The sequence below is a fragment of the Colobus angolensis genome, unplaced genomic scaffold (assembly GCF_000951035.1).
Source record: "Colobus angolensis palliatus isolate OR3802 unplaced genomic scaffold, Cang.pa_1.0 Scaffold413, whole genome shotgun sequence".
Taxonomy (NCBI): Eukaryota; Metazoa; Chordata; class Mammalia; order Primates; family Cercopithecidae; genus Colobus; species Colobus angolensis.
This window is the reverse complement of record NW_012117522.1, coordinates 7,820-33,413: the sequence shown is the minus strand read 5'-3', so window position 1 is coordinate 33,413 and position 25,594 is coordinate 7,820. Positions and strand designations below refer to the sequence as shown.

The window sequence follows — 25,594 nt, the reverse complement described above, 5'->3', positions numbered from 1 at the left end:
GTGTTAGCCAGGATGGTCTCGATCTCCTGACCTCGTGATCCGCCCGTGTCGGCCTCCCAAAGTGCTGGGATTACAGGCTTGAGCCACCGCGCCCGGCCATATATCTTTTTCTGTCCATTGATTTGTAACCTTTCTATGTTCTTGTGTTTTTAGAATATTTATAAATGGAATATAGTTAGGTTTTTCTTTTTTTATTATTACTATTATACTTTAAGTTCTAGGGTACATGTGCACAGCGTGCAGGTTTGTTACATATGTATACATGTGCCATGTTGGTGTGCTGCACCCATTAACTCGTCATTTACATTAGGTATATCTCCTAATGCTGTCCCTCTCCCCTCCCTGCTCCCCACAATAGGCCCCGGTGTGTGATGTTCCCCTTCCGGTGTCCAAGTGATCTCATTGTTCAATTCCCACCTATGAGTGAGAATATGCGGTGTTTGGTTTTCTGTTCTTGCGATAGTTGGCTGAGAATGATGGTTTCCAGCTGCATCCATGTCCCTATAGGTTTTACTTTTTTAAAAAAGTCTGACAATCTTTCTTTTGACCTGAGAGTCTTACTCATTTGCATTTATTGTAATTACTGATATACACTGATGATATTTTTGTTATTTGTTTTCTATTCACTTTTTTGTACTTAATAAGTGATTTTTATTTCTCGACTTTATTCTGGCTATACATCCCACCCTCTTTTTTTTTTTTTCATTCTGTTTACTCCCTCTACTTATGTAGAAGTTATAGTCTATGAAGATGCTTCTTAGTAATTACTGTAGATAATTTAGCATTAATACTTGGTAAAATCTGAAGTTAATGATTTTTATCCTTTCTCAAATAATAGAAAATAATTAGAAACTGAGTTGTCCAGTTTATATTTTATTTCTCCTATAAATTTGACATTATTGTAGTAGTTTTATATTGTAACATTACTCTCATATTTCCCAGTATCTTTACTCATTAACCTTCAAAATTTCTACTTGGGATCATTTTTAAAATTTCATGTATATTCTTTAAAATTTCTTTTAGAAAGGGTCTGTTGGGTAACAAACTCTTTGTTTTTTGTCTTTTCCAATGATAATTTTACTCGGTGTAGAATTTTAGGTTGAAAGATATTTTCCCCCTGCATATTGACAGTATTGTGCTGTTTTTTGGCTTCTGTCATTGTTGATGAGACGTCATCTGTGAGTCTAACTAATTCATATTAGTTGTTTCACTATGATATGTCTAGGTAGAGATTCCTTTTTGTTTATCCTGTTTATCCTTTTTGTTTGGCATTATGGATTTTTCCGTATCTGGGAGTTGATCAATTATTTACAATTCTTATAATTTTAAAATAGTTTCTCCTTTATTATCTTTCTTAGCTCCTTCTGAAACTCTGTTTAGTAGTATGTTGGACCTTCTCATTTTCTTTCCCATGCTCTCTCATATTTCTCACAACTTGTCACTCTAGGCTATATTTTGGATATCTTCAGACCCATCATTCTGTTTCCTGATTCTCTCTTCAGCTATGTTTATTCTGCTGCTTAATCCAGCCATAAAGTTTTAAAATTATAAAGATTGTCTTTTTTTTCTTTTTTCAAATCTGCTTGCGACTTACCATTGCAATTCTTTCCCCATATTTTCAAATTTTTCTTTTATGTCTTGAAATATTTAAAGTATTATCTTTTGTGTTAAATAATTCAGTATCTAAAGCCTTTGTGAGTCTGATTCTGCCATCTGTTTCTGTTGAGACTAACTTATGGTTTGCCTTCTTTCCTTGTGGGTTTTGTAATTTATTCTTGTGAGATGCTTGTTTTACTCAGAATTTTCTATATAAAAATTCTTTGAGGCCTGCGTTGATGCCTCCAGAGAAGATTGTATCTACCTGTGCCAGTTGCCTGGAGGCACTGCCAACCTGGGACACTTTACTTTATAGTCTCTGCAACATATTTTTGCAGATAACATGAATTTCATTCATGGTAACAAATTCTGAGGGGAGAAAATTTTGTCTCCTACTGAGGATTAAGGTTGACATAAGTGACTTTCCTTTGTCTTAATCTGAACGGTGTTTCGTTTTGTTTCTCATTTCACCTTGCACTGAGAGTGAGCTGTTTGGGATCCTCACTTTAACCAAGAATTTTTTGTGAGACTCCATTTGGAGGCCCTAGGCTTTATTTCCTTTCCTGTCTCCTGTGCAGCCAGTAAGGTGAAAGCCCTGGTTCTCTGGAATTCAGTGGAAAGCCTGCTGGTGTAAGATGGTCAATTACTTTGGTGCTTGGGGGACTCTGATGGTTTCCCTTTTTTGTTTTTAGCCTCTTTGAAATTGTGCCTTTTGTAGCTCGATAGTATTTTTTTAACAATTATAGTTTTAAACTAAAATTGTGTCAATCAAAAGATTCATTCAGCACATCTGGTCTGCCATAACTGGCCAGGCTGGAAATCTTGTTTCTTTTTAAAAACATCTTTTTAAAAATTTACCTCTTGTGAGGTTTTTGTTTCTGTTGTATTATTTGGAGATGCCAACAATCAAAAGCTCTGAAGTTAATTGTTCAGTGTTTTATAAATGATTGTATCTTTAAACCATTTTATCTTTTTCTTTTTTGTATGATTATCAAGATTGTCATATTTGATAGTAAAAATAATCAGCTTTATAAATGTGTAATTCAATTTTATTTGATTTTTAAGAAATCTTATAATGAAATTCTCCAAATGTAATGTCATGCTCTTCACTTATTCATCTATGTGTATAGTTTGATCATAAAGGTAAGGATGAAAATTTGTTAAGAAATCTAAACTACCATTATATTCTGTATACTTACCTTCTCTGTTTTCTTTTCTTTTTTAATGAGATAGGATCTCACTCTATTGCCCAGGCTGGTCTTGAACTCCTAAGTTCAAGCAGTCTTCCCACTCGGCCTCCCAAAGTGCTGGAATTACAGGTGTGAGCCACCGTGCCAGCCTGCTTTCTGTTTTGAAAGAAACATTTAATATAATAGGACATCTATAGAAGAAGTGATAAAATATCATTTTAAATAAGAACTGAAAGCTTGTATTTTTCCTCTTCTAACCCGAAATTTCATATTTAGGTTTTAGGAGAAGTTTCAGCACAACTTCTGCTTCTTCCCAAAAGGAGATTAACAGAAGAAATGCTTTTGCCAAGTAAGTATTAAGAAGATTTAGAAAAACACCTTTCAAGATGAACATGATGGGATTCTGTGAAGAAAGAAAAGTGGAGTGCTGTATCTTTTGCATCGCTTGGTAGAGTTTTAACACGTAGGGGAAAAGGTGTGATGAGTGTATTGAGAAGAGTTCTTCCTCCCTCCTTTGTAAGCGCAATTAAAAATGTCACCAGTGACTAAAACTAGTGCACTGCATATATTTTATCTACATAGAGGTTAGAACTGTTAATAAAAGTTAGAGGAATTTACATATTGTCTTTTCATTAAGTAGGGCAGATTGCTTTTAAACTCTCCTTAAGTAATCAGAGATTTGATTTAATATTGCCAGTGGTACATGAAAGAAATGTAAGGTGTAATCTTAACAGTTATTTTGAAAAATGCTCCCAATTCCTCTTAAGAGTATATTGCTCAAAAAAACCTTCTGTTGTTTTGTTTTGTTGTAGAGAGAATGCCCTTTGCTCTTTTTCATTTTTGTTCATCTCCCCCAGACCCACTTTACTACTCCCCAGTGGTTTTCTGAAGCTTTTTCACTTTAGAGCAGTATGAGGCTCTTCCAGACTGATTGGGTTTAGAGGTTCTTTTTGTAAAATGCTGCCGGTTAATCTATGAATAATACCCTGGGAGAAAAGCCTTAGCTGCTTAGGGAAGTACACGTGCTTGCTTAAGTAGTGGGACCCTAGCAACCACCAGAAATTAGAGCCCAAAGGTTAGAACTTGATGTCCCACCGGGGATAGGCAGGTCATTTGTTTACCTTCTGGCATGAAGATATTGGCAAGCTTCACAGAGATCTGAAATTTCACGGGAGAAGCCTGGCTGGTCCTAAGGACTGTTAGGTACTGTTGAGAGGGTTGGGTGGGGCTGTTTTTCTCCCTTCCTCAAAACCATCACCAATTTTGAGAATTTTGAAATTGGTCTTCTTGCTTGAGGAGCTGAAAGAGTTTAAGGGCAGTCAGTTTATGCTCCAGTTTATTGAAGATATTCAAGAGTTCCTAGGCAGAATGGAAGACGCTGCTAAGAAGAAACAACCAGGAAATAAAGGATTCTGAAGGGAGAGAGGTATCCAAATCAGGTCGAGATGTTGGTGAGTGGAAGAACATGATACAGAGAAGCAAGGGAAGGAGAAAACAATCTGAGCCCTGGGAATTATACAGCAGGTATGGTTATACACAAGACGCTCTGCAGATGTGTGTGCAGAGGTGGAAATATCCAGTACTTCTTGTTTTCTCTAAAAATAAAAAAACTTTAGTAATATTTATACAGGTTAACACTAGTACCTTAAAAATATACTTTTATTGAGGGTAGAGAATAAACTTTTTTTTTTTTTTTTTTTTTTTAATGGAGATGAGGTTTCACTGTGTTAGCCAGGATGGTCTCAATCTCCTGACCTGGTGATCCACCCACCTTGGCCTCCCAAAGTGCTGGGATTACAGGCATGAGCCACCACGCCTGGCCGAGAGTAAACTTTTTACATTATTTATCTGTTTTTACTTATAAAGTGTGCAAACAAAATGTTTGGTGATCATTGTTCTCAGGAACAAAAGAAGGTTTCAGGTGCTGGCAGGCACTAGGACATTTGTCCCTGCTCTTAGGGGTGAGGGAAACAGGGCAGTTGCTCGATGGCCCTCTGCTAAGGGGCCAGAGTTGATTGCGTGATGTGCTGTTGTTAACCTGGAGATGTGGTGCGTTCTGAGGCACATGTGTTGAGAAAGCGCGTTTCTTGAGATTCATCAAACTCTGCTCCATTTCCTTGCTTATTTGTATGGAAATAAATGATACTTTGAGAAGAAATGTGGAGAATCCAGTCAGAGATGATGGACATTCTTGGGTAGAAACTTGAAGGCCTTGGAGGACACATTTGGCCCCTACGAGTGAAAGCAAGCTGGGAGAGGGGAAGGAACAGTCCCCCCATGCCCTTTCTGTGAGAAAACAAGATTTTTCTAGATCACGTACGGAAATGGTAGTGAGGAATACGTTTCATCCCGAGGAAGACATGGCAGAAAGAGGGAGGGAAGCAGCTCTGTCTTCAGAACACTGTATGTCCAGTGCCGCGAATTAGCTTGAGATTTTACCACACAGGTAAAATCAGGTCACAGGGACCTGACAGGCATGAGGCATCCATTCTCCTTCACTCTGCGGATGTCTGCATCCCGCCTGGGATCTGTCTCCTGTCCTGTCGTTACTCACTCACTTCAGCTCTTCTCCATGTTATCAGCAGGGCCTGCTCAAAAATCCTCACTGGGTCCTGTCTGTGGAATCTGGCTCATTGGCATGGTTTGGTCAGCCCAAATCTGATTGTCTTTAGGCGGAACTTGTACGATCCTATCTGCCACAGATCTGTCCTCTCACATCATGTGCTTGGGTTTGTTTTCTGCCTGTCCCTTAAAGCTTTCGAATTCTCAAACACAGAATGAAGTCCAGATTCATTGGCCCAGCATACAAAGACCTACATGATTGGCTCCTGTGTTTTCCTGACTTGTGTTTCACGGTAATATCCTCACAGGTGATTGCAGTTCTCTAAACTGTATGCTTTTCAGGAATATAAAAAGTAACACATATTTTGGCCAGGCACAGTGGCTCATGCCTATAGTCTCAACACTTTGGGAGGCCGAGGTGGGAGGATCACTTGAGGTCAGGAGATCGAGATAATCTTGGCCAACACGGTGAAAGCCCGTGTCTGTTAAACTACAAAAAATTAGCTGGGTGTGGTGGCTTGCACCTGTAGTCCCAGCTGCTCAGGAGGCTGAGGCAGGGGAATCGCTTGAACCTGGGAGGCGAGGGTTTCAGTGAGCCAAGATCACGCCACTGCCCTCTGTCCTGGCAACAGAGCAAGACTCTGTCTCAAAGAAAAGAAAAGAAAAAAAACAAAAATTAGCTGGACATGGTGGCAGGCACCTGTAGTCCCAGCTACTTGTGATGCTGAGGCAGGAGGATCACTTGAACCTGGAGGGGGTGGAGGTTGCAGTGAGCCTAGATTGCTCCACTGCACTCTAGCCTGGGCAACAGAGCAAGACTCTGTTGCAAAAAACAAAAAAAAGTAATATATATATTTTTCTCAGACGACGATCTCTGCATTTCCTTTTCTGTGAGCTTATCTTTCAAGCTGGCAGAAATGTCATTTCCCCACTAACGTGTCTTTCCTGAGGCTTTAAGGGAGAAGAGATGTCTTCCTCTTCTGTGCTCATTCTGCACTGTATACAGTCTTTATTATAGTATTTATTACATTTTACTGATTATTATGTACAGATACCTAGAACGTAGCCCTATGCCTGCCATTTCATAGATGGCCAGTAAATGTTTTTGAATGAGTAAACAGAGCTCTTAAACATACCGCAATTCTAAGTGTCTCAATTCTCTGGCTTTTGAGCTTTGACATACCTTGAATCAGATAAATCATTCTTATTAGAATGTTAAGTGTTTACCCAAGCCATTAATTTTTGGTTTAGATGTTGAATCCATTATTTACTTGTTTCTTTAAAAGCTTTTTTGATTATGAAAGTTGTATAATATTTGAAAAATTAAGAAAAAACAAATGTAAAAAGTCATCTGTAATTTTGATACCTAGATGAGATTATCACTGTTAGCATTTGGTATATACTTTTCCAATTGTTTTCCTAATGCATGTGTCTGATTTTTTTTTTTTTTTTTGAGAGGGAGTTTCACTCTTGTCACCCTGGCTGGAGTGCAATGGTGTGATCTTGGTCACTGCAACCTCCACCTCCTGGGTTCAAGTGATTCTCCTGCCTCAGCCTCCCGAGTAGCTGGGATTTATAGGCCCGTGCCACCATGCCCAGCTAACTTTTTGTATTTTTAGTAGAAATGGGGTTTCACAATGTTAGCCAGGCTGGTCTTGAATTCCTGACCTCAGGTGATCTACCTGCCTCGGCCTCCCAAAATTCTAGGATTACGGGTGTGCACCACCGTGCCCGGCCATGTGTCTGAATTTTTAAGCAAAGGGAGATGAATCATATTCCATATACCCATTTCAAAGCTTTCCCCCTGTATGTCGTGCTCATATTCCCATATTCTTTAATAGCTTCCTTCAGCGTTACTTTTGCAATGTTTTTAAAGACTGTGCCGTGATATGAAAACATTTTTATGCACAATAATCAATGAAAAAAATCAGAATTTAACTCGTAATAGATGCCAGACTTCTAAAACATGTATTGAACTCTCCCCTTCGTTTCTTCTTCCCCAATACTTCCTATCTCTTTCTCTACGTATATGTGTGTGAGGGTGTTTTTCAGTATTTATGTATTTATTTGATGAGTCTTACTCTGTCGCCCAGGCTGGAGAGCAGTGGTGCTATCTCAGCTCACTGAAACCTCTGCCTCCCGAGTTGAAGTGATTCTCGTGCCTCAGCCTCTCGAGTAGCTGGGATTACAGGTGCCTGCCACTGTGCCCCTGTAAGTTTTATATTTTTTGTATAGCCAGAGTTTCACCATGCTGGCCAGGCTGGTCTGAAACTCCTGGCCTTAAGTGATCTGCCTGCCTCAGCCTCCCACAGTGCTGGGATTATAGGCGTGAGCTGCCGTGCCCGGCTCTTTTTTCAGTTCATGCATTAAAGGTCTTTATTTGCAGCTAATTTTAATATGGAGGAGTGGTGAGAATCATAGCCTTTGTCTCAGCTAATTTTTACAGCACTTCTAATTCCGTGTTCACTCCTTTTTCACTGCTTTGAAGTTTTACTTTTTAATCACATGTAAAATAATTATGTGTATTTTCCATTTTTCTAAAATATGTTTTCTGTGTCATTTAAAACTACATTCTTATGCCAGAGCCACATTGTTTTAACTGTTTTAACTTCATAATTTAACATAATGGCAGCATAAACCTTGCCTCATTATCTTTCAACCTTTTCTTAATTACCAGTACCCATTCTGTTTGTGAAGAGAGGCTGGCCTTCGTGCTTATACAGCCGTTGATCTGAGCCTCATCTTTGCTCTTTTCATCTCTCTGACCTTAGGCACATAGCTTAATTTTTTTGAGCCTCAGATTCTTCTTCCGTTATAAGGAGGTAATAATCCCATCTTTGCTGGTTTGGGTGAGATCAAAAGAGATAACATATGTGAAGTGTTAGGTACCTACTAAGTGTTCAGGAAATTATAGCTATTGTCATTATTCATGTGAAAATTACAGTAATTTTGTCAGGTGACAAAAACCATCCATTTGGGGAGAATTAACCTATATACATTTCTATTTAGTAACAGAGCTCCTCCATGTATGTTCTTCAGTAAAGATTTATGCTTTTTCTTACAGGTATTACATGTTTCTTCATTAAATTTATTATTGTATTTGTGCATTTGACATGTAAATAATGTAAGACTATTTTCTAATTAGAATTCTATCACGTACTTGCAGATGTGGCTTAGAATAAATCTCTGAGCCTCAGTTTTCCGATCCATTAAAATTAGGCATCTTCCTTTCTTGCAGGGTGTTTGGTAGGAGCAAATGAGACGTTGTATGTGACAGTGTATTAAAAATATAGAAAGTGAAGTGAACTATGAAATAAGACCCAGATTCTGTTCACAACAAGATCCTGTGTAGTTTTAGTAACAGCTTCTGTGTTGAATCTCCTGTGGGGTAGGGAGAGGGGTTTCTTTTGGAGGGGAGGTGGCATGGGATAGAGGATGGAAGGCTCCAGGTAGTTTTGGTGGTTTCTTTCTGCTGTTTTGGAAGGTCTCAGCCCAGGGGGCAACAAGACTCTGGTCATGTTTCTGTTGTGGGTGAATATCAGGGTCAGTTACTTCCAGTGGACAGTGCAGGCAGCTCTGGGGCAATATGGCTTTGAGGCCTTGGGTGAGTGCAGTCCCATGCCTCATTATCAGGTTTTGGTGGTGGTGAGTGCTAGGAGACGTTCTAGCACATTGTAAGGAATGTTATGTTGTAGGGAGAAGAAGAGGCAGCTGCTCAAGGCACCTCAGACCCTCATTAGTGTTAGTGGCTGGGAGGGTGCTAAACCTTTAACCGTAACTGGAGTTTATACATAGAACATATATGCATCTATGTATAGATATTTCCAAAGTTGTAGATTTATAGTTTTTGAAATTTGTTTTCATATGAAAAAATATATTTTTTGAGTGAACAAAAAATAAATTTACTACACTGTCAAAATACTAGATTCTTTTCTTTTTGCTTTATTTGATAATATTGATAGCAATTAAAACAGCCAAAATACTAGATTCTTTCTTTTTGCTTTATTTGATAATACTGGTAGAAGTTAATTAGGTATAAGTGTATTTTTTCTAATTGCTATTTTACTGAAAGCATATATATGTATATGTGTGTGTACATACACATATATATGTGTACACACACACACACACATATATATGGCAAATGAAATCTTAAATCCAGAATAGGGTAGCCTTAAAATAGCGCAAAGACAAAAACTTTTAAAATGTTAAACAAAAGTACAGTTGAACTTTGAGTAATGAGTGTGGGCGTTAGGAGTGCCATCCCCTGCTTGCCTGCACAGTTGAAAATCAGTGTATATTTTTTGACTCTCCCAGAACTTAACTACTGATAGCCTACTGTTGACTGGAAGCCTTACCTATAACACAAACAGCTGATTAATACATATTTTGTATGTTATATGTAGTATGTACTGTATTCTTACAATAAAGAAAAAAATGTTAAAGTCATAAGGAAAATATATTTACTATACCTTAAATAGAAGCAGATCATCATAAAGATCTTCATCTTCATTGTCCTCACTTTGTGCAGGCTGAGGAGGAGGAGGAAGAGAAGGGGTTGGTCTTGCTGTCCCAGGTGGCGGAGGCAGAAGAAACTCCGTGTATACGTGGACCTCCACATACTTCAAACTTGTGTAGTTCATGGGTCAACTGCATATTCTAAAACTGCTATTTAAAATTTGAAAATCAAGTTGTGACCATAAAGTATTCTCTTTTGGGAACTGAATGAATGAATTCTGAATCTGGCAGTGGAAATGATATCAGGAAGTGATGGCTGTCGTCATTCTTTATGTGAAAATCACAGTAATCTTCAGCACTAAAGAGTTTTCCCCACTTTTCCCTTCCGCACAGATCGAAAGCTGCTTTGCGTCGCAGTTGGAGCAGCACTCCCCCTGCAGGCGGCATTGAAGGGAGCGTGAAGCTGCACGAGGGGTCTCAGGTCCTGCTCACGAGCTCTAACGAGATGGGTACTGTTAGGTACGTGGGCCCCACTGACTTTGCTTCAGGTGTCTGGCTTGGACTTGAGCTCCGAAGCGCTAAGGGAAAAAATGATGGGTCAGTGGGTGACAAGCGCTATTTCACCTGTAAGCCGAACCATGGAGTCTTAGTTCGACCGAGTAGAGTGACCTATCGGGGAATTAATGGGTCCAAGCTTGTGGATGAGAATTGTTGAGTTAAGCTTCTAAAATATTAAATAAGCTCGAATATATATATATATTTGGTGTAAATAAAGAGTCCATGGTAAATGGTTTACTTTATTTAGCCATATTTAAATTTTGAAAATATAAGTTATCTTCTTAAAAACCATTGTAACAATTCAGAGAGAGTTCTTTACAAAGCCATGAATATGAACTCTGGGAAATCATGATTCTTTTAAAGCAATTTTCAAAATACCGATTAAAGCTTTAGGTCCCAAGAAAATTCTGGGACTCAGGAAGAAAAAGTGCCATCAGGTGACCAGTTGTTGCATTTCTTTGCTTATTCTGTTTTCGTTTTGCACAAACCTATTGGATTTTTCTTAGCGCCGTAATTGTGAAGGGTTTCTCTAGCTTTGGTTACGAATAATGTTCACATGACCTTTTTTTCGTCAAGTATTTTTGGAATTTTTCTTTCTGTGCTTTATTACTAATAAGTCCAATAAGTGAATAGTAGCTAGATGACTAGTATGTATTTTTATATTTTGGTAAAATTGCCCTTTCAGAAATGCCTCGTCTAAAGATATATGATAATTTTGGGGTTGGAAGGGGCCTTAGAGGCTCTCCAGCTCTGCTTCTTGTCCATTGCCAAATACCGAAGTGGAAGCCCGTCTTACCTGGGGTCACTAACTGGTTGGTTAACTGAGCTAAGAGTAGAATGTGGGTCTCCTCACTTGTGGCCCAGTGCTCTTTCCTCTATACAAAATGTCTAATCTCAGACTTTTCTTCTGCTGCTTGACTGCTTCATCTGGATGAACTACAAAAACCCATGATTAAGGTTTATGAATTCAAGTGATAATTAGATTTTTTTGCACAAACTTATTTAACTTCCTTGTTGGATATGTTTGTAACACATAAACACGAAGCACTTTTAAAACATAATGCACTTTTATCTTTGTGAAGACTTTACCGTCCTTTCCTCCTGGGATATGAGAAACATTTTAAAAAACGTATTTAACAGAAGAGAGCAAATAAAGATATATTAGGAGGGATGTATTAGTTATTTACTTAAATGTTTATAATATCTGGATTTTTTTTGTTTTATTACTCATAGAACTGGTGTTGTGTTTGCCGTTTTTATTTCTCGAATTGTTGCAGAGTTCAGCCTGTTACAAAGCTACAGAACTGTATTGTTTTTATTTTTCTTCTTGAGCACATGTTAACAAACTAAGCTTCATATTAGAGTGATGTCATAAGGTAAAATGTTTGCATTGTGGTTACATATTGAAGTTTATGTCCTCTGTGTAAAGATTCATCTTTTATTGTGAATATTTAGACTTGACCACAGAAATATTGGAACAGTTTGCTTTATAAGATTAAAAAGTATTCTTCAGAATGGAGCTTGCCTTGTGCTTAGAAATAATATGTTGAACTATTTTGCAATATACTATTTTAAATCTAAATTCTGTCACTTCGCTGCCTTTTTAAAATAGTGTGGTGTTTCAAATATTGCTAGAGCTATTTTCCTGAAATACATTTGCAAAATAAGGTTGCTTTGTAATCAAGGAATATTTTTATTGATTGAAGGAAATGACTGTACTGCGATTCAAAAGTAAACTTATTTTATTATACAGATTATTTCTTAAAAACTCTATTTATACCTTAACATGAAATCCATGACCACACCAAACTTGGTTATTCATAATTTTTCCTGTTAAATATAAAACACTATAAGTTAAAAACCGTAATGCCAACATTGAATTTATTTTTGAGGTCAAAGAACCAGTTGTTCTCTTTATATTTAGATGAGGATTATTAAGTCCATAGAACATGTATGTTTGCATATATTATACATGCAAATTAGGTGTTTTCATTTGTGTTTTGCTTATGAAATGTCATTTAAAGTTCAATTCTTGAGCATCAATAAAAAGGGAAGCTGTGTGGTTTTGGAATGGTATCTTGTCATTTACCCTATTTGCAACTCTCCTTTTTCTCAGTAACTCAGGGTACATATGCTTTGAACTTTTTCCTCATGGTAATGGCTTGGGTTTGTCCTATCCCTATAAAGAATATTAAAAAGTATCATGCTTTCTACTCAACAATGTATGTTCATAGCCACCCTCCTATTATTGTTTTGATGAATAGTGAGTCATTTAAGAAAAGAATGTATTTCTGCAGTTAGGATTTCACTTGTTTATTTAGTGTAGGATGGAACACTTTGAATTTAGATTAAAAAATAGAAATAACTGCCTTTTACTAAAAAACTTCGTTTTTATATTTTGTTTTATATTTAGGGTGATTTTGAGGGAATATTTTTAAGTATGTAAGAATGGTGAGATACAGCTGTTTGCTGACTGAACCGTGGTGTTGTAATCTTGGTGTGAGTCTCTGGCACCTCCTCTCAAGAGCTCGTTGTTCCCCTCTCATGTTTTAATTTTCTCTTTAGCATTTGGTCACGCTTACTACTGATTACAACTTCTTGCTTATTTCTTTCTTCCTTCACTAGATCGAGGAGTGGATTTTTGACTGTTTTGTTCACCACTTTATCCCCAACACCTAGAATAATACTTGATACCTAGTAGATGCTCAGTTTTGTTGCGTGAACAAAGGCAGTAAAGGCCGCTGATTGTTGGAAATATGCTATCTAGCTAGCTAGCTTCAGACAAGGGGCCTTGCGAGACTAGGCCACAGAACAGGTAAATTTTCTTAGACATGGAAGGAAGGAGGACAAGAAAAGTTTGAATCCAGGAGCCCCGAACTTACCCCTGAAGAGTGTCGTGTAAGAGAAAACAGATGCTGAGTGGTGCAGCAGTAGGGAATGGGGAGGAAAGACACAGCAGGACCACCTGGGTCAGCTCCCTTTCCCTTCTGCCTGGTGCTAACTTTCAATTCCTATTTTAATATGATGGTAATGTACAGAACGTGGAAATACGTGTGGTCTAATATGGAGAGAATGAACTGGATCATACCCAAGTGGGGATAATGTTGATCTCCAGTATTTTATATATATATATGTATATATATATATATTTTTTTGAGTCGGGGTCTCGGTCTGTCATCCAGGCTGGAATGCCATGGTGCGATCTCGGCTCACCGCGACCTCTGCCTCCTGGGTTCAAGCGAATTCTCCTGCCTCAGCCTCCCGAGTAGCTGGGATTACACAGGCACCCACCACCATGCCCAGCTAATTTTTTGTATTTTTAGTAGAGACAGGGTTTCCCCATGTTGGCCAGGCTGGTCTCAAACTCCAGACCTCAGGTGATCCACCTTCCTTGGCCTCCCAAAATGCTGGGATTACAGGCCTGATCCACCATGCCTGCCTGTGTTAGATATTTTTATTTCAGAGTTTTATTTTGAGGCTACCTGTTTAGAATGGGTGATAATATTATTTAAACCACATCAACCAATGGCTAGAAGCCTATTGTGTTAAAATCATTCTTAATTGAGAAATAGTTCTAGTAATTTTAACTACTTACCAGATGGATATTTGTTATCAAAATAACAAATGACTGAATGACTCAGAGACATATAATATCCATTGCCACATTGCAAGCCAATAGAAGAACTAATTTTTTATTTTTTTCATGCCCTTTGCTTCTCTACACTTATTTATAATACAAATACATTGGTTAATACAAAACTCACGTTATCATGTATATTTTTAGTAATTGTTTAGTATCCCTTGGTACACAGGCCTTGTTTACAAACAGTGTCACATATACTGTTTGAATATAAAATAAGCATTCCTAATGAAGTTTATGTATAGGATGAACAAGTTAAACTTGCAGGACATGTTAAGATTGTATTATAAGCAGAATATGATGCTTTTGCTTAGGCAAAAAGATGTTCTATCATACTTTTTTGTTAATGCTCCTTTTTATGAGAGGAAGTCTACATGGTGGAATTCGAGTAGACGGGCACATATTACATTAATATCCTTTCATTATGTGTGGTCAAATGAAACTTTGTTTTATAGCTCTCTGTTGAGAGCAGCATCAAGGTGTAGGAGAAGCTTTTTCCTTTTATCTTTTTAGAATGTCTTCCAGTGATTAGAATGTTCATGACAATAAAGCAGCAGCAAATTTCATCATTTACTATACCTTTCAAATAGGGCAAGTGTAGTGGTCATGGTGGTGCTGAGAAGGGGCAGGGCGTTCTGAATTATGAAAGATATTTCAGGTGTTTAAATTGAGGCTGTTAGCTGAAAACATAATCTGTTCCCAAGGATCACTGGTGTCATTTTTTAAATGCTCATAAATCTGGTTTAAGTTCGGCTCTAAAATCCCTGATGAACCCAGATATGTGAGTTTGTTGCTACCGTAGCCCCAATAGACTCCTGCGTCAGGAGGAATTTGGTCTCAGGATTAGATATTTAGTCAGAGTTGTTTCAACTGGCTACATAAAATCCAATTGGGATCAGTTGAACTCAGCAAGCTAACTATCCTGTACTGAATTTGAATTTTAGGCATTTCTAAAGCATAGAAGGTTTAACCATCCAAGTGCTGTGTTCTTGGCCTGTGTCCCTCTGGGGGAGGTTAAAGTTCTTTCAGTTCCAGCCCTTCATGACTTTATTCCAAGTAGACAGACTTACCTTATTGAAGACTGAAGTAATTATTATTTTTCACATAACAAATCAGACTGACTTGGAGATGAATCATATTAAGATTATATGCACAGCTTCAAGCCATGCTTTTTGTTCTTTTCTCTAGTATGACTTCTGAGATTCAGCTTGAAACTCAGTCAACAGTGTTAATGACATTGGCTGCCCCTGACAGTTCTTGTTGTGAAGGGTGGGTGTTACTATCCAGTATCTTTGGGGGAAAAAAACCCTAAAATGGATTTTGAAATGAATTTTAATAGTCATAAAAAGTCTAATATGGATGGCAAGGGGAAGTGGATTTTGCATTACAGACAATATAGAGCATTACAGAGCAGAAGAATAAAGCGAAAAATTATAGTTGCCTTTATTGAACTTGCTAATACAAATGGATTTCTAATAAGAATTCCAGTACATTACACATATCAGTGAAAATATTGTACTTTTTTCAGATGATATTTTCTCTTACTTGAAGGGAATAGAGCTTAGGGAATTAAGAAATAGCATGAGATTCTTGAGGCCTCACTTTACACCCCCTGGTGTGTAACAAAGGAAAATCCAATGTAATTTTCTGCTTTAGTTTCTTATCCTTTATAAAACATCACCAGCTGTTTCCTGGTGCATACTTGAGGAAAAAGAATTTCTATCTTGAAAATTATTTCTTCTGAGAACTGTGAAATACTATATAAATATTACTTTGAGAATAATGCGAGAATATTTAAATTGTTTCTTTTCTCAACTATTAGATGCAGTAAAATATAGGAAATTTGCCCACAGTCTTCACAATCTTATCTTGGTGGGATGTTGGAATTCGCTATCTTTTTGGATTCCCTGTTTCTAGGGATCCATTATAAAACAACTATATGGTTCACAACAGGTTTCCAAAAATTGCCATCCAGTGGCAGTGGATATCTGTATGAACCTGAAAAGAGGGTTCTGTCCAACTCTATGGTGATTGTGAGAGAGGACTCCTGTTCTTAATGAATTGCTCATCATAATGGCACTTGGATGCACTTATTGAGGAGCATCAGAATCCACAGGCGCCTCCTGCTCTCAAACACCTGACTTGCTCTAGGCTTTGCCACCTCACTTTGGGGATGGGCACCGATATGGTTTGGCTGTGTCCCCACCCAAATCTCATCTTGAATTGTAGCTTCTATCATCCCCGTATGTCATGGGAGGGACCTGGTAGGAGGTAATTAAATCATGGGGGTGGGTTTTTCCCATGCTGTTCTCATGATAGTGAATGAGTCTCATGAGATCTGATAGTTTTATAAAGGGCAGTTCCCCTGCACACGCTCTCTTGCCTGCTGCCATGTAAGACATGCCTTTGCTCCTCCTTTGCCTTCCACCATGATTGTGAGGCCTCCCCAGCCATGTGGAACTGTGAGTCCATCAAACCTCTTTTTCTTTATAAATTACCCAGTCTCGGGTATGTCTTTATCAGCAGTGTGAGAACGGACTAATATAGGCACTGAGAGGTGCAAATTGTCAACTGACGAAAAGAAAGTGCATCAGATATACCACCAAATATTGGTGTGATAAAAGGTAAGTTTTACGGTTTTACTTTGCTAATAAGGTTGCCATTATAGCACATGTAATGAAAGAGAAGTAAGTGGTGTGGCACTGAAAGCATGAAAGTTATTAAATGGACATGACTCATAGTTCTGCCGGCTTTGCTTCTTTCTGGAAATCATCCCTGATTAATCTCATTTTGCTATGGTAAGGATTTGATGATTTGTTAAAGAGATCTTTGAATAGAAAGATCTTTGAATAAACAGGACTGATACTAAATTCTCTGGTCTACTTCTATATAAAGATTACATATAATTTGTCTCATTGGGATAAGAGTCAAGGTCAAGGACACATGCACACACCAGTCATGCTCCACTGATTATGGCTGGGTGCTGGAATTTACCTTACACAGGTGAAGTCCTACAGAATCGCAGACTTCACAGTTAGAAGGGGCCTTTGAGACCAAAAAGAGGCCTTTGAGATGTGAGTCTTGCACTGTCACCCAGGCCGGAGTGCAGTGGCATGATCTTTGCTCACTGCAACCTCCGCCTCCTGGGTTCAAGCAATTCTCCTGCCTCACCCTCCCGAGTAGCTAGCTGGGATTACAGGCACCTGCCACCATGCCAGCTAATTTTTGTATTTTTAGTACAGACGGGGTTTCACTATGTTGGCCAGGCTTGTCTTGAACTCCTGACCTCGCTTTTTAAATAAGAAAATGAGAGTTTCAGTAACTTGCTTGGGTCAGGGAGGTAGGTAATTGCAGTCTAGTAGTGGTAGATCTCTTCACTCCTGCCCGGTCTGCTTGCTGTTTTCTCAAGTAACTGATGAATGCTAAACCATCCAAGATGATATAATCATCTGAAGTTCTATCAATCTGATGTTCATGTATGTTAGCAAATAACCTCTTCTAATATGTAAATATTCTACAGAGAAATACTATCCTAGCTGCTAAGGTTTTGATGTGAGTTCATTTAATAAGACTGTCTTTCACCTAACACCAGCTGAAATGAACATTGAGTGATGGAGGAAAAATAACTGCAGGTTAGTTCTCACAAGGAGGCAATAAGTCTTAGGAAATTGATGGGATGGGGAGAGAGCCCGAGGATGTCAAGAAGAGGGATATAAGAAATGAACACGTGAAGGCACTAAAGACTAATTTTGGTACTTGTGCTTTTTCTGAGGTTAGACTTGTAGTGCCATCTTTCCACGTGAAGGGTAACACACTTGTTTTACACTTACTGAATGCTGAAGAGAGGAAGGTGGTTCCTGCAGTTTTGTGGTCATAGTGCATGCAACTTCCTGTCCCCCCCTACCCCTCATACAGTAGTTTGTTCTTACCAAGTTTTTCAAATGTTTTAGAGTTGTCAGGCTACAGCTAAAAAATGTTTTGCACTACTTGAGTAGTGCATCAAAAAATTAAACACCCCTACTCAGGACACCAAATGAAAGTAGAATCTTAATAGAAGCCTTACTATTTGTTCTCAGTAATGATCTTTTATTTTACAGCAGCATGTTTAGGATTATGGGAATGCTGGTTTTGCTTTTTATGTTCACACAACACAGGAGCCATCTGCTGCAATGAAATTAGCAAAGTCAAGTTGTGTGTTCTTTAGGGACTCATTTTAAAAACCATTAAAGACAGATTGACAACACACTGCATACGATTTTATGAATCTTGTCATGGGTAGTCTGTTAGAGTAACATGAATTCCAATGCGTCTCCTTTTAGGTCTGTTAAGCTCGTAACGGATTTTAATCCTGCTATTACTACTGAAAACCTATTAAAATGGCTTGATCATTAGAAATTCTTAGTGGTGTGCTCTGGGAATTTGGATATAAAGGCCCATGTTTTACAGAATAAAGTTAACTTTAGTTACATAATCCCTTATAACTATAGGGTTTACTAAGTACTTACGTGGAGATGCCAAAAATTTTTTTAAAGAATTACTGAAATTGTAGAGACTTTACGTTCTTCTTTTGCGCTGAAAGGAGTTGGGTTCTGGCAGGGTTTCTGCTACTGTCATTAGGGTTAGGAGGAGGAATAAGTGCTGGTGTTCAATTGCACAGTGGGGTGACTATGGTTAACAATAGTATATATTTCAAAATAGCTAGAAGAGAGGAATTTGAATATTCTTACCACAAAGAAATGATAACTGTGGGAGGTGATGGATTTGCTAAATGCCTTGATTTGATTTTTATAATACATGCATGTATTGAAGCATCACGATACCCCATAAATACACATGATTATTATATGTCAATTAAAACAACAAAACCAAATGACAGACGAAGAAAACACGGCACAACTGGGAGAGCCAAGAGGGCTGGATGTGAGCGGGGACAAGAACCACAGCTGAGCATGAGGGCAGGGAGGCATAGACATACCTGCCCCCACACCCAGCCCCACCTCACTTGGGGGCTGCCAAGGTGTAAGAGGAGGTGCTTGTGCTTTCACACAGGGTATGATCTCCCTGAGGAGCTGTGAGGAAGGGAAGTGATTGTCCTCCTTTTATATATTGGAGACATTGAGGTAACAATGGGCCAGATAACCCAAGGGGAGCTAACTGGTAGAAAGAGAATCCAGCCTTTTAACTACTTAGTAGAGCATACTCTTTTTAAAAAGTTTATTCCTGTTAGTCTGAATTGCTATAATCTTGAGGTACAACATATTAACAAACTGGTCATTGCTCACAAATTGCCAGTTTCCCTGTGGAACAGTTGTGAACTTTTGATGGGCTTCTTTATAAATATAGGATATAAATAATGATGCTAGATTATGGTTTAATTAGCATAGCTTCTGCAAACTTTAATTGTGCCTGTTCATATTCTGGGTGGAACTTTCTATCATGGCTAATAACTTTACTAAAGCCCATAGTGTCTATATGAATTGTAGCCATATGGCTGGAGCAATATTCGAGTGGACAATAGTCCAGATTAATATCATGCTGATACCCATGGGTTACACCAAGTTAAATGAAACATCTTGAGGTCATTGCATCTCAGTGTGGAGTTGTTTATTTACTTATCCATGTATACAAGCTTTTAAGACTTGACTATTATTTACATGAAAGTTGATATCAATAAGGACGATTAGAGAGATCAACAAATCAATCTCAGTGGTAGAAAGGCACAACCTGAAAATGTAATGGATTTGTAGTTCTTAAAAGTGGAAAGAAGTAATATTTTCCCCATGAATAACAATAAAGAGATGGCTATTTAATCAGATAGCTTACTCCCAGCTTAATTGGTTATTGGTGTTACAAATCTAAAATGGAAGTGTTTTCCTCGGTGTTTGACAGCTCCTCTGTCAGTATCCTTTAGGAAGAGTGTTTCTCAAAGTGATAGTCTTGTGCCCCTTCAGGTGGTCTGTGAGTTAAATAATGTTTATATGATTAGGCTACTTTTGTGCCTGGCATGAACCAAAATTTTAGTGATACTTTTATTTAGAGATGAGTTCATTGATGTTTCATCTTCCTGTATCTCTGATGAATACATTTTCGGCAGTTAAGCAGATAAGGAAAGTAGCCCCTAGGGCATCAGTGCTTTTACAGATGCACACTCCTAACTCCAGGGTAAGGCAACTGCCTTCAGAGAAAGGAACAGTTGTCTGGTGTTGGCTTTTAACATAACAGCTTTTCCACGCTGAAAGTGATGCTTTTGATGCAGGTGAAACAGGGGTCGGAAAAAGGCATGTATATATATATATACCTTTCATAATATACACACACATAGTCCTTTTGTTTGGTAATGTTTAGTTACTAGCAAGTAGTAAGAGAATGCTTCCCTCTTGAATGCTTTGGCATAGCTACCAACAGGAAAGAAAACGGGCATGAGGATAGAGGAGAAGCAGAAAGAGGATGAAATGATGACTTACTGATAAAGCATTCTAAGCATTACACACGTAAGTATGTGTGTAAAATTGAACAGATTCCAATGCATTTTCATGGAAGTAAAATTCATCTGTGAAAACCAGGTTCAGAACTCCCACTCTGACATGTTAATATCAATGTCAACCTCAGCTCTCCAAGGGTTCCACAATTCCTTTCCTCATTGCCTACTAGGGAAAAAATTCTTTGTTTTAATGTGTCTTTGACAGCTATACAAATTATGCTATGTGTATTTCAGCACATTTGTGTTCCCAGTGTACTTGGATCACATGATGAAGGGACAGAAAACGCAGGTTAGCCATGGAAGAAAAGAGACTGGATCAGTGACTCTCTTTAGGACCACCAGCGGCCTGTTCCTCCTGGGGCCCTGTCCATCTCTACAGGTAGAAACTTGAGTTTGGTAGTCATTCCATGACTGAAACAGAAGGTTTTGGCCTAAAATGTATTGACACTTATGCTCACAAATGGATATGTTTCTATGCTTCTATGTATCACTGCTGCTTAAAATTTTTGCTTTTAAATGATGAAAGTTTAATTAGTGGAAATTTTTAAAATAGTTTAAATCTTGAGTTTTAAATCCAGTAGGAAACCTCACACTCAGTTTTTCACTTTTAATAAGAGGATTTTCTTAAGGCATGAGGTATATTAATAGGATGTTTGAATCTCTGGATCTGTATTGGTGCTTTATTCTACTCAAAGCACTTGGAATGTATGCATGTCATTTAGATGAGTATATACATATTTCTGCTATACTACTGGAACTACTCACGACATTTGTTACAATTGGTGATGAATCAGCACAATTAAAAGCATCTAACCATCACCTAAAGTGACATTTTAGTTGTCTATAGTTGTCTATGATTTTTCAAGTAAAGAATGTCTTTCCCCATGCTGAGTCATTACAAATAACTCCTTTATTTCTGTTCCCTCTCCCCTCAAATGGCTCATGTCCACATCAACAAGGTAAGGAAACATCTATGACCCCAACTATGAAACATAGAAGCAGCTAATTCTGACTACATTGAAGCAGAGCACACACAATTTAAAAGAAGCATAAGGAAGTATACAACAAACATGCATAAAAACCTTATGCAACCACATCTGGGCCTTGCATTTATCACTCATTTTTATGACATTTTCTTCTTTCGAAAGAATAGGATGAACCCATGCTCAAAACCTTTCTAAAGCGTTTTGAGAATACAGCTTTTTTGGTGGCACTTCAAAATAGGTTGGCACAAAACAAAAAGTGACATTTGGTCTCTGGTTTGTGAAGGAGCCATTGCCTCTCTCTCCTCCACGGTCTTAGGGATCCTAAGGAAGAGAAGAAGTGAGTGTGCGACCGAGCTCAGGGCCCAGGCTGGTTCATGCTATTCTTGCTTTTCAGAATGGTGTCCTCGTAATGACCAGCTCCGGGGGCAGTAGCGGCTTCTAAGGGCAAGCCCTGTTGCTGGTAGCCGTAATTGACATTCCCACAAGGGAAGTGACGTAGCCTGAACAGAGGTACCTCCTTCATGTTGGCAGTCAGCGAAGAGGGCTCTAAGAGCAGTGAGGCCCCTGGAAGTCTCCCAGTTGCAACGTTAGGTGGGACAGTACAGCTTCCCTCCAGCCCCAGGTTACCTCTCTCATGTGGCTCCTTTGCTAGAGGATTATTCTTTTTGGTGGGTTTCTCTGTAAACCAGGAGCCGTACGTTGGGTTCCACAAGCTGGTGGGCTTGTTTCTGGATCCCTGGACCTTGTGCAACTCCGAAGGGGGGTTGGACTGAGAGAATGCCATATTCACATGTCCCCCTTCCACAGCCGGCCCTCTAGGGACTCGAACAGAGACCTCTGCAGCTATGGGTTTCTTTGCAGCCTTGCCAGAGGAGGTGGTAGGCAGAGGTGGTGGGGCAGCTGGGCTGCGCTCCTCCCCCCGTTTCGCCTGTTGAGAGACCAGGAGAGGAGGAACCCCCTCAGGGTCCTTGGGCCTCACGGGTACTTTCTCTTCCTCTTCTACAAGTGGACCGTATTCTATCGGCAAAGCGGTGTTGATTACATCTGGGTCCTGCCGTAGGAGAAATGATTAAAACTTTGACTCAGACACAAAAAAATGTTGGATCTAGAAGATACCTTAGAGATGATGTTATTTAAACATATTCTGCAGATGAAGAAACCAGTATTTATTGAGAATATAGTAACTTATAGGCACTGGGGCATATGAAATGAATGGGAAGTCATCCTTATCCTCAAAGACCTTAGAGGGTAAGCGGTATAATGCAAGTGTGTGTGGGTGCTTGGGACAGAGTGGAGCAGGAAAAGCTTTGCAGAGGAGGAGACCTTTGGCCAATTTTTAAAGATTAGTGGATTTTTTTAAAAAAAAATTAAAATTATTATTTGTATTATTCCAGTCTAGTTCCACTAAAATTATTCCAACTGAAAAAAAAAAATCCTATGTGTTTGACTTCAATAGTGATGTAGGGGTGGTGGCTGGGGGGAGGAGGAGAGGAGGAGACACATGCCATGTTGGTCTACAGGGTTTATTTTTTGATCTCTTCCTACCTGCTTTCCATTTCGTTACTTTACACTTGATTATAAATTTTCCTGTGCCACATCATCACACTTGCAGGCACCACAATGCATGTTTTGTTGTTGTTGTTGTTTTTTTAGAGATAGTCTTGCTTAGTCGCCCAGGCTGGAGTGCCGTGGCTCAATCCTGGTTCACTGTAACCTCTGCCTGGTGGGTTCAAGCCATTCTCCTGCCTCAGCCTCCTGAGTAGCTGGGATTACAAGCATGTACCCCACCCCCTGGCTAATTTTTGTATTTTCAGTAGCGACAAGGTTTCACCATGTTGGTCAGGCTGGTGTCGAACTCCTGACCTCAGGTGAGGGACCCGCCTCGGCCTCCCAGAGTGCTGGGATTGCAGGCATGAGCCTCTGCACCTGGCTTACAGGGGTTCTTTAGTCTGGATGTGAGGGACCCTTTGTGCAACCCCGGAAATGCTGAAGTGCTGTGAGGAAAACCATTCACAAAAACAAGTTTGTGCTAGATCATTTTCACAGTAATAGATTGTAACATGGAAGAACAGAAGCAGCTGCCAGAAGTTTAGGGAAAATTTGTGGAAGAAAAATTAAATTTGGAGAAATTCATTAATATGTTATGCAAATTGAGAAAAGACCCTTGTTACCTGAGTAACAGAAAAACACATGAGTGTTCATATTAAAAGAGTTCAAAACTAAAAAATAACTACCTTTGACTCATTAAAACATTCTTTAGTCCCCTCTCTGTTTTTTAGTAATTTCTATAGTGAATCATTTTAAATATGCTTGTGTAAAACTGCCTGCTTTTGGGGGGGGGGGGGCGTGCCCAAGATGGCCAAATAGGAACAGCTCCAGCCTCTGGCTGCCAGCGTGAGTGACACAGAAGATGGGTGATTTCTGCATTTTCAACTGAGGTACCGGGTTCATCTCACTGGGTCGTGTCGGACAGTTGGCGCTGGCCCGTGGGTGCAGCCCAACCAGCGAGAGCTGAAGCAGGGCGAGGCATTGCCTCACCTGGGAAGCACAAGGGGAAAGGGAATTCCTTCCCCTAGCCAAAGGAAATTGAGACATACAACACCTGGAAAATCAGGTAACTCCCACCCTAATACTGTGCTTTACCAAGGGTCTTAGCAAACGGCACACCAGGAGATTATATCCCACACCTGGCCCAGAGGGTCCAATGCCCACGGACCCTCCCTCATTGCTAGCACAGCAGTCTGAGATCTAACTGTAAGGCAGCAGCAAGGCTGGGGGAGGGGCGCCCACCATTGCTGAGGCTTAAGTAGGTAAACAAAGCCACCGGGAAGCTTGAATTGGGTGGAGCCCACCACAGCTCAAGGCGGCCTGCCTGCTTCTGTAGACTCCTCCTCTGGGGACAGGTCATAGCTAAACAAAAAGCAGCAGAAACCTTGGCAGAGGTAAATGCCCCTGTCTGACAGCTTTGAAGAGAGCAGTGGATCTCCCAGCACAGAGGTTGAGATCTGAGAACAGACAGACTGCCTGCTCAAGTGGGTCCCTGACCCCTGAGTAGCCTAACTGGGAGACATCCCCCACTTGGTGCAGACTGACACCTCACACGGCGGGGTACACCCCTGAGACGAAGCTTCCAGAGCAAGAATCAGACAGCAACACTCGCTGTGCAGCAATATTCTATCTTCTGCAGCCTCTGCTGCTGATAGCCAGGCAAACTCCAACAGACCTAAAGCTGAGAGTCCTGACTGACTGTTAGAAGGAAAACTAGCAAACAGGACACCTACACCAAAACCCCATCAGTACGTCACCATCATCAAAGACCAAAGGCAGACAAAACCACAAAGATGGGGAAAAAGCAGTGCAGAAAAGCTGGAAATTCAAAAAATCAGAGCACATCTCCCCCTCCAAAGGAACGTAGCTCATTGCCAGCAATGGAACAAAACTGGATAGAGAATGACTTCGATGAGTCGAGAGAAGAAGTCTTCAGTCTATCAAACTTCTCAGAGCTAAAGGAGGAACTACGTAACCAGTGCAAAGAAACTAAAAACCTTGAAAAAAGATCTGACAAATGGCTAACTAGACTAACCAATGTAGAGAAGTCCTTAAAAGAACTGACAGAGATGAAAACCATAACACAAGAACTACGTGACAAATGCACAAGCTTCAGTAACCGACTCAATCAACTGGAAGAAAGAGTATCAGTGATTGAAGATCAAATGAATGAAATGAAGCAAGAAGTGTAGAGAAAAAAGAGTAAAAAGAAATGAACAAAGCCTCCAAGAAATACGGGATTATGTTAAAAGACCAAATCTACGTCTGATTTGTGTGCCTGAAAGTGAGGGAGAAAATGGAACCAAGTTGGAAAACACTCTGCAGGATATCATCCAGGAGAACTTCCCCAGCCTAGTAAGGCAGGCCAACATTCAAATTCAGGAAATACAGAGAATGCCACAAATACACTCCTTGAGAAGAGCAACTCCAAGACACATAATTGTCAGATTCACCAAAGTTGAAATGAAGGAAAAAATGTTAAGGGCAGCCAGAGAGAAAGGTTGGGTTACCCACAAAGGGAAGCCCATCAGACTAACAGCAGATCTCTTGGCAGAAACTCTCCAAGAAAGAAGAG

At 39.4% G+C, this 25,594-nt stretch overlaps 1 protein-coding gene and 1 pseudogene across 3 annotated transcripts in view; one reads left to right on the top strand and one right to left on the bottom strand.

Annotated features, from left to right (window-relative positions):
- The window catches only part of CLIP4 (CAP-GLY domain containing linker protein family, member 4), an 85,573-nt gene extending 73,138 nt beyond the window's left edge, over nucleotides 1–12,435 (top strand). The window contains exons 15-16 of one of the 2 annotated variants that reach the window (XM_011956280.1): nucleotides 3,063–3,135; nucleotides 10,200–12,435. In XM_011956280.1, coding sequence (XP_011811670.1) covers nucleotides 3,063–3,135; nucleotides 10,200–10,521 — 395 coding nt within the window. In that variant the 3' untranslated portion in view covers nucleotides 10,522–12,435. Of the gene's footprint in view, nucleotides 1–3,062; nucleotides 3,404–10,199 lie in introns of those variants that run through there. The other variant, XM_011956281.1, reaches the window with a different exon arrangement.
- Nucleotides 12,436–21,381: 8,946 nt separating this feature from the next.
- On the bottom strand, nucleotides 21,382–22,522 carry LOC105521947 (annotated as a pseudogene). Its single transcript, XR_001003367.1, has one exon. The product of XR_001003367.1 is annotated as an ALK tyrosine kinase receptor pseudogene (transcript).
- Nucleotides 22,523–25,594: the final 3,072 nt, after the last annotated feature.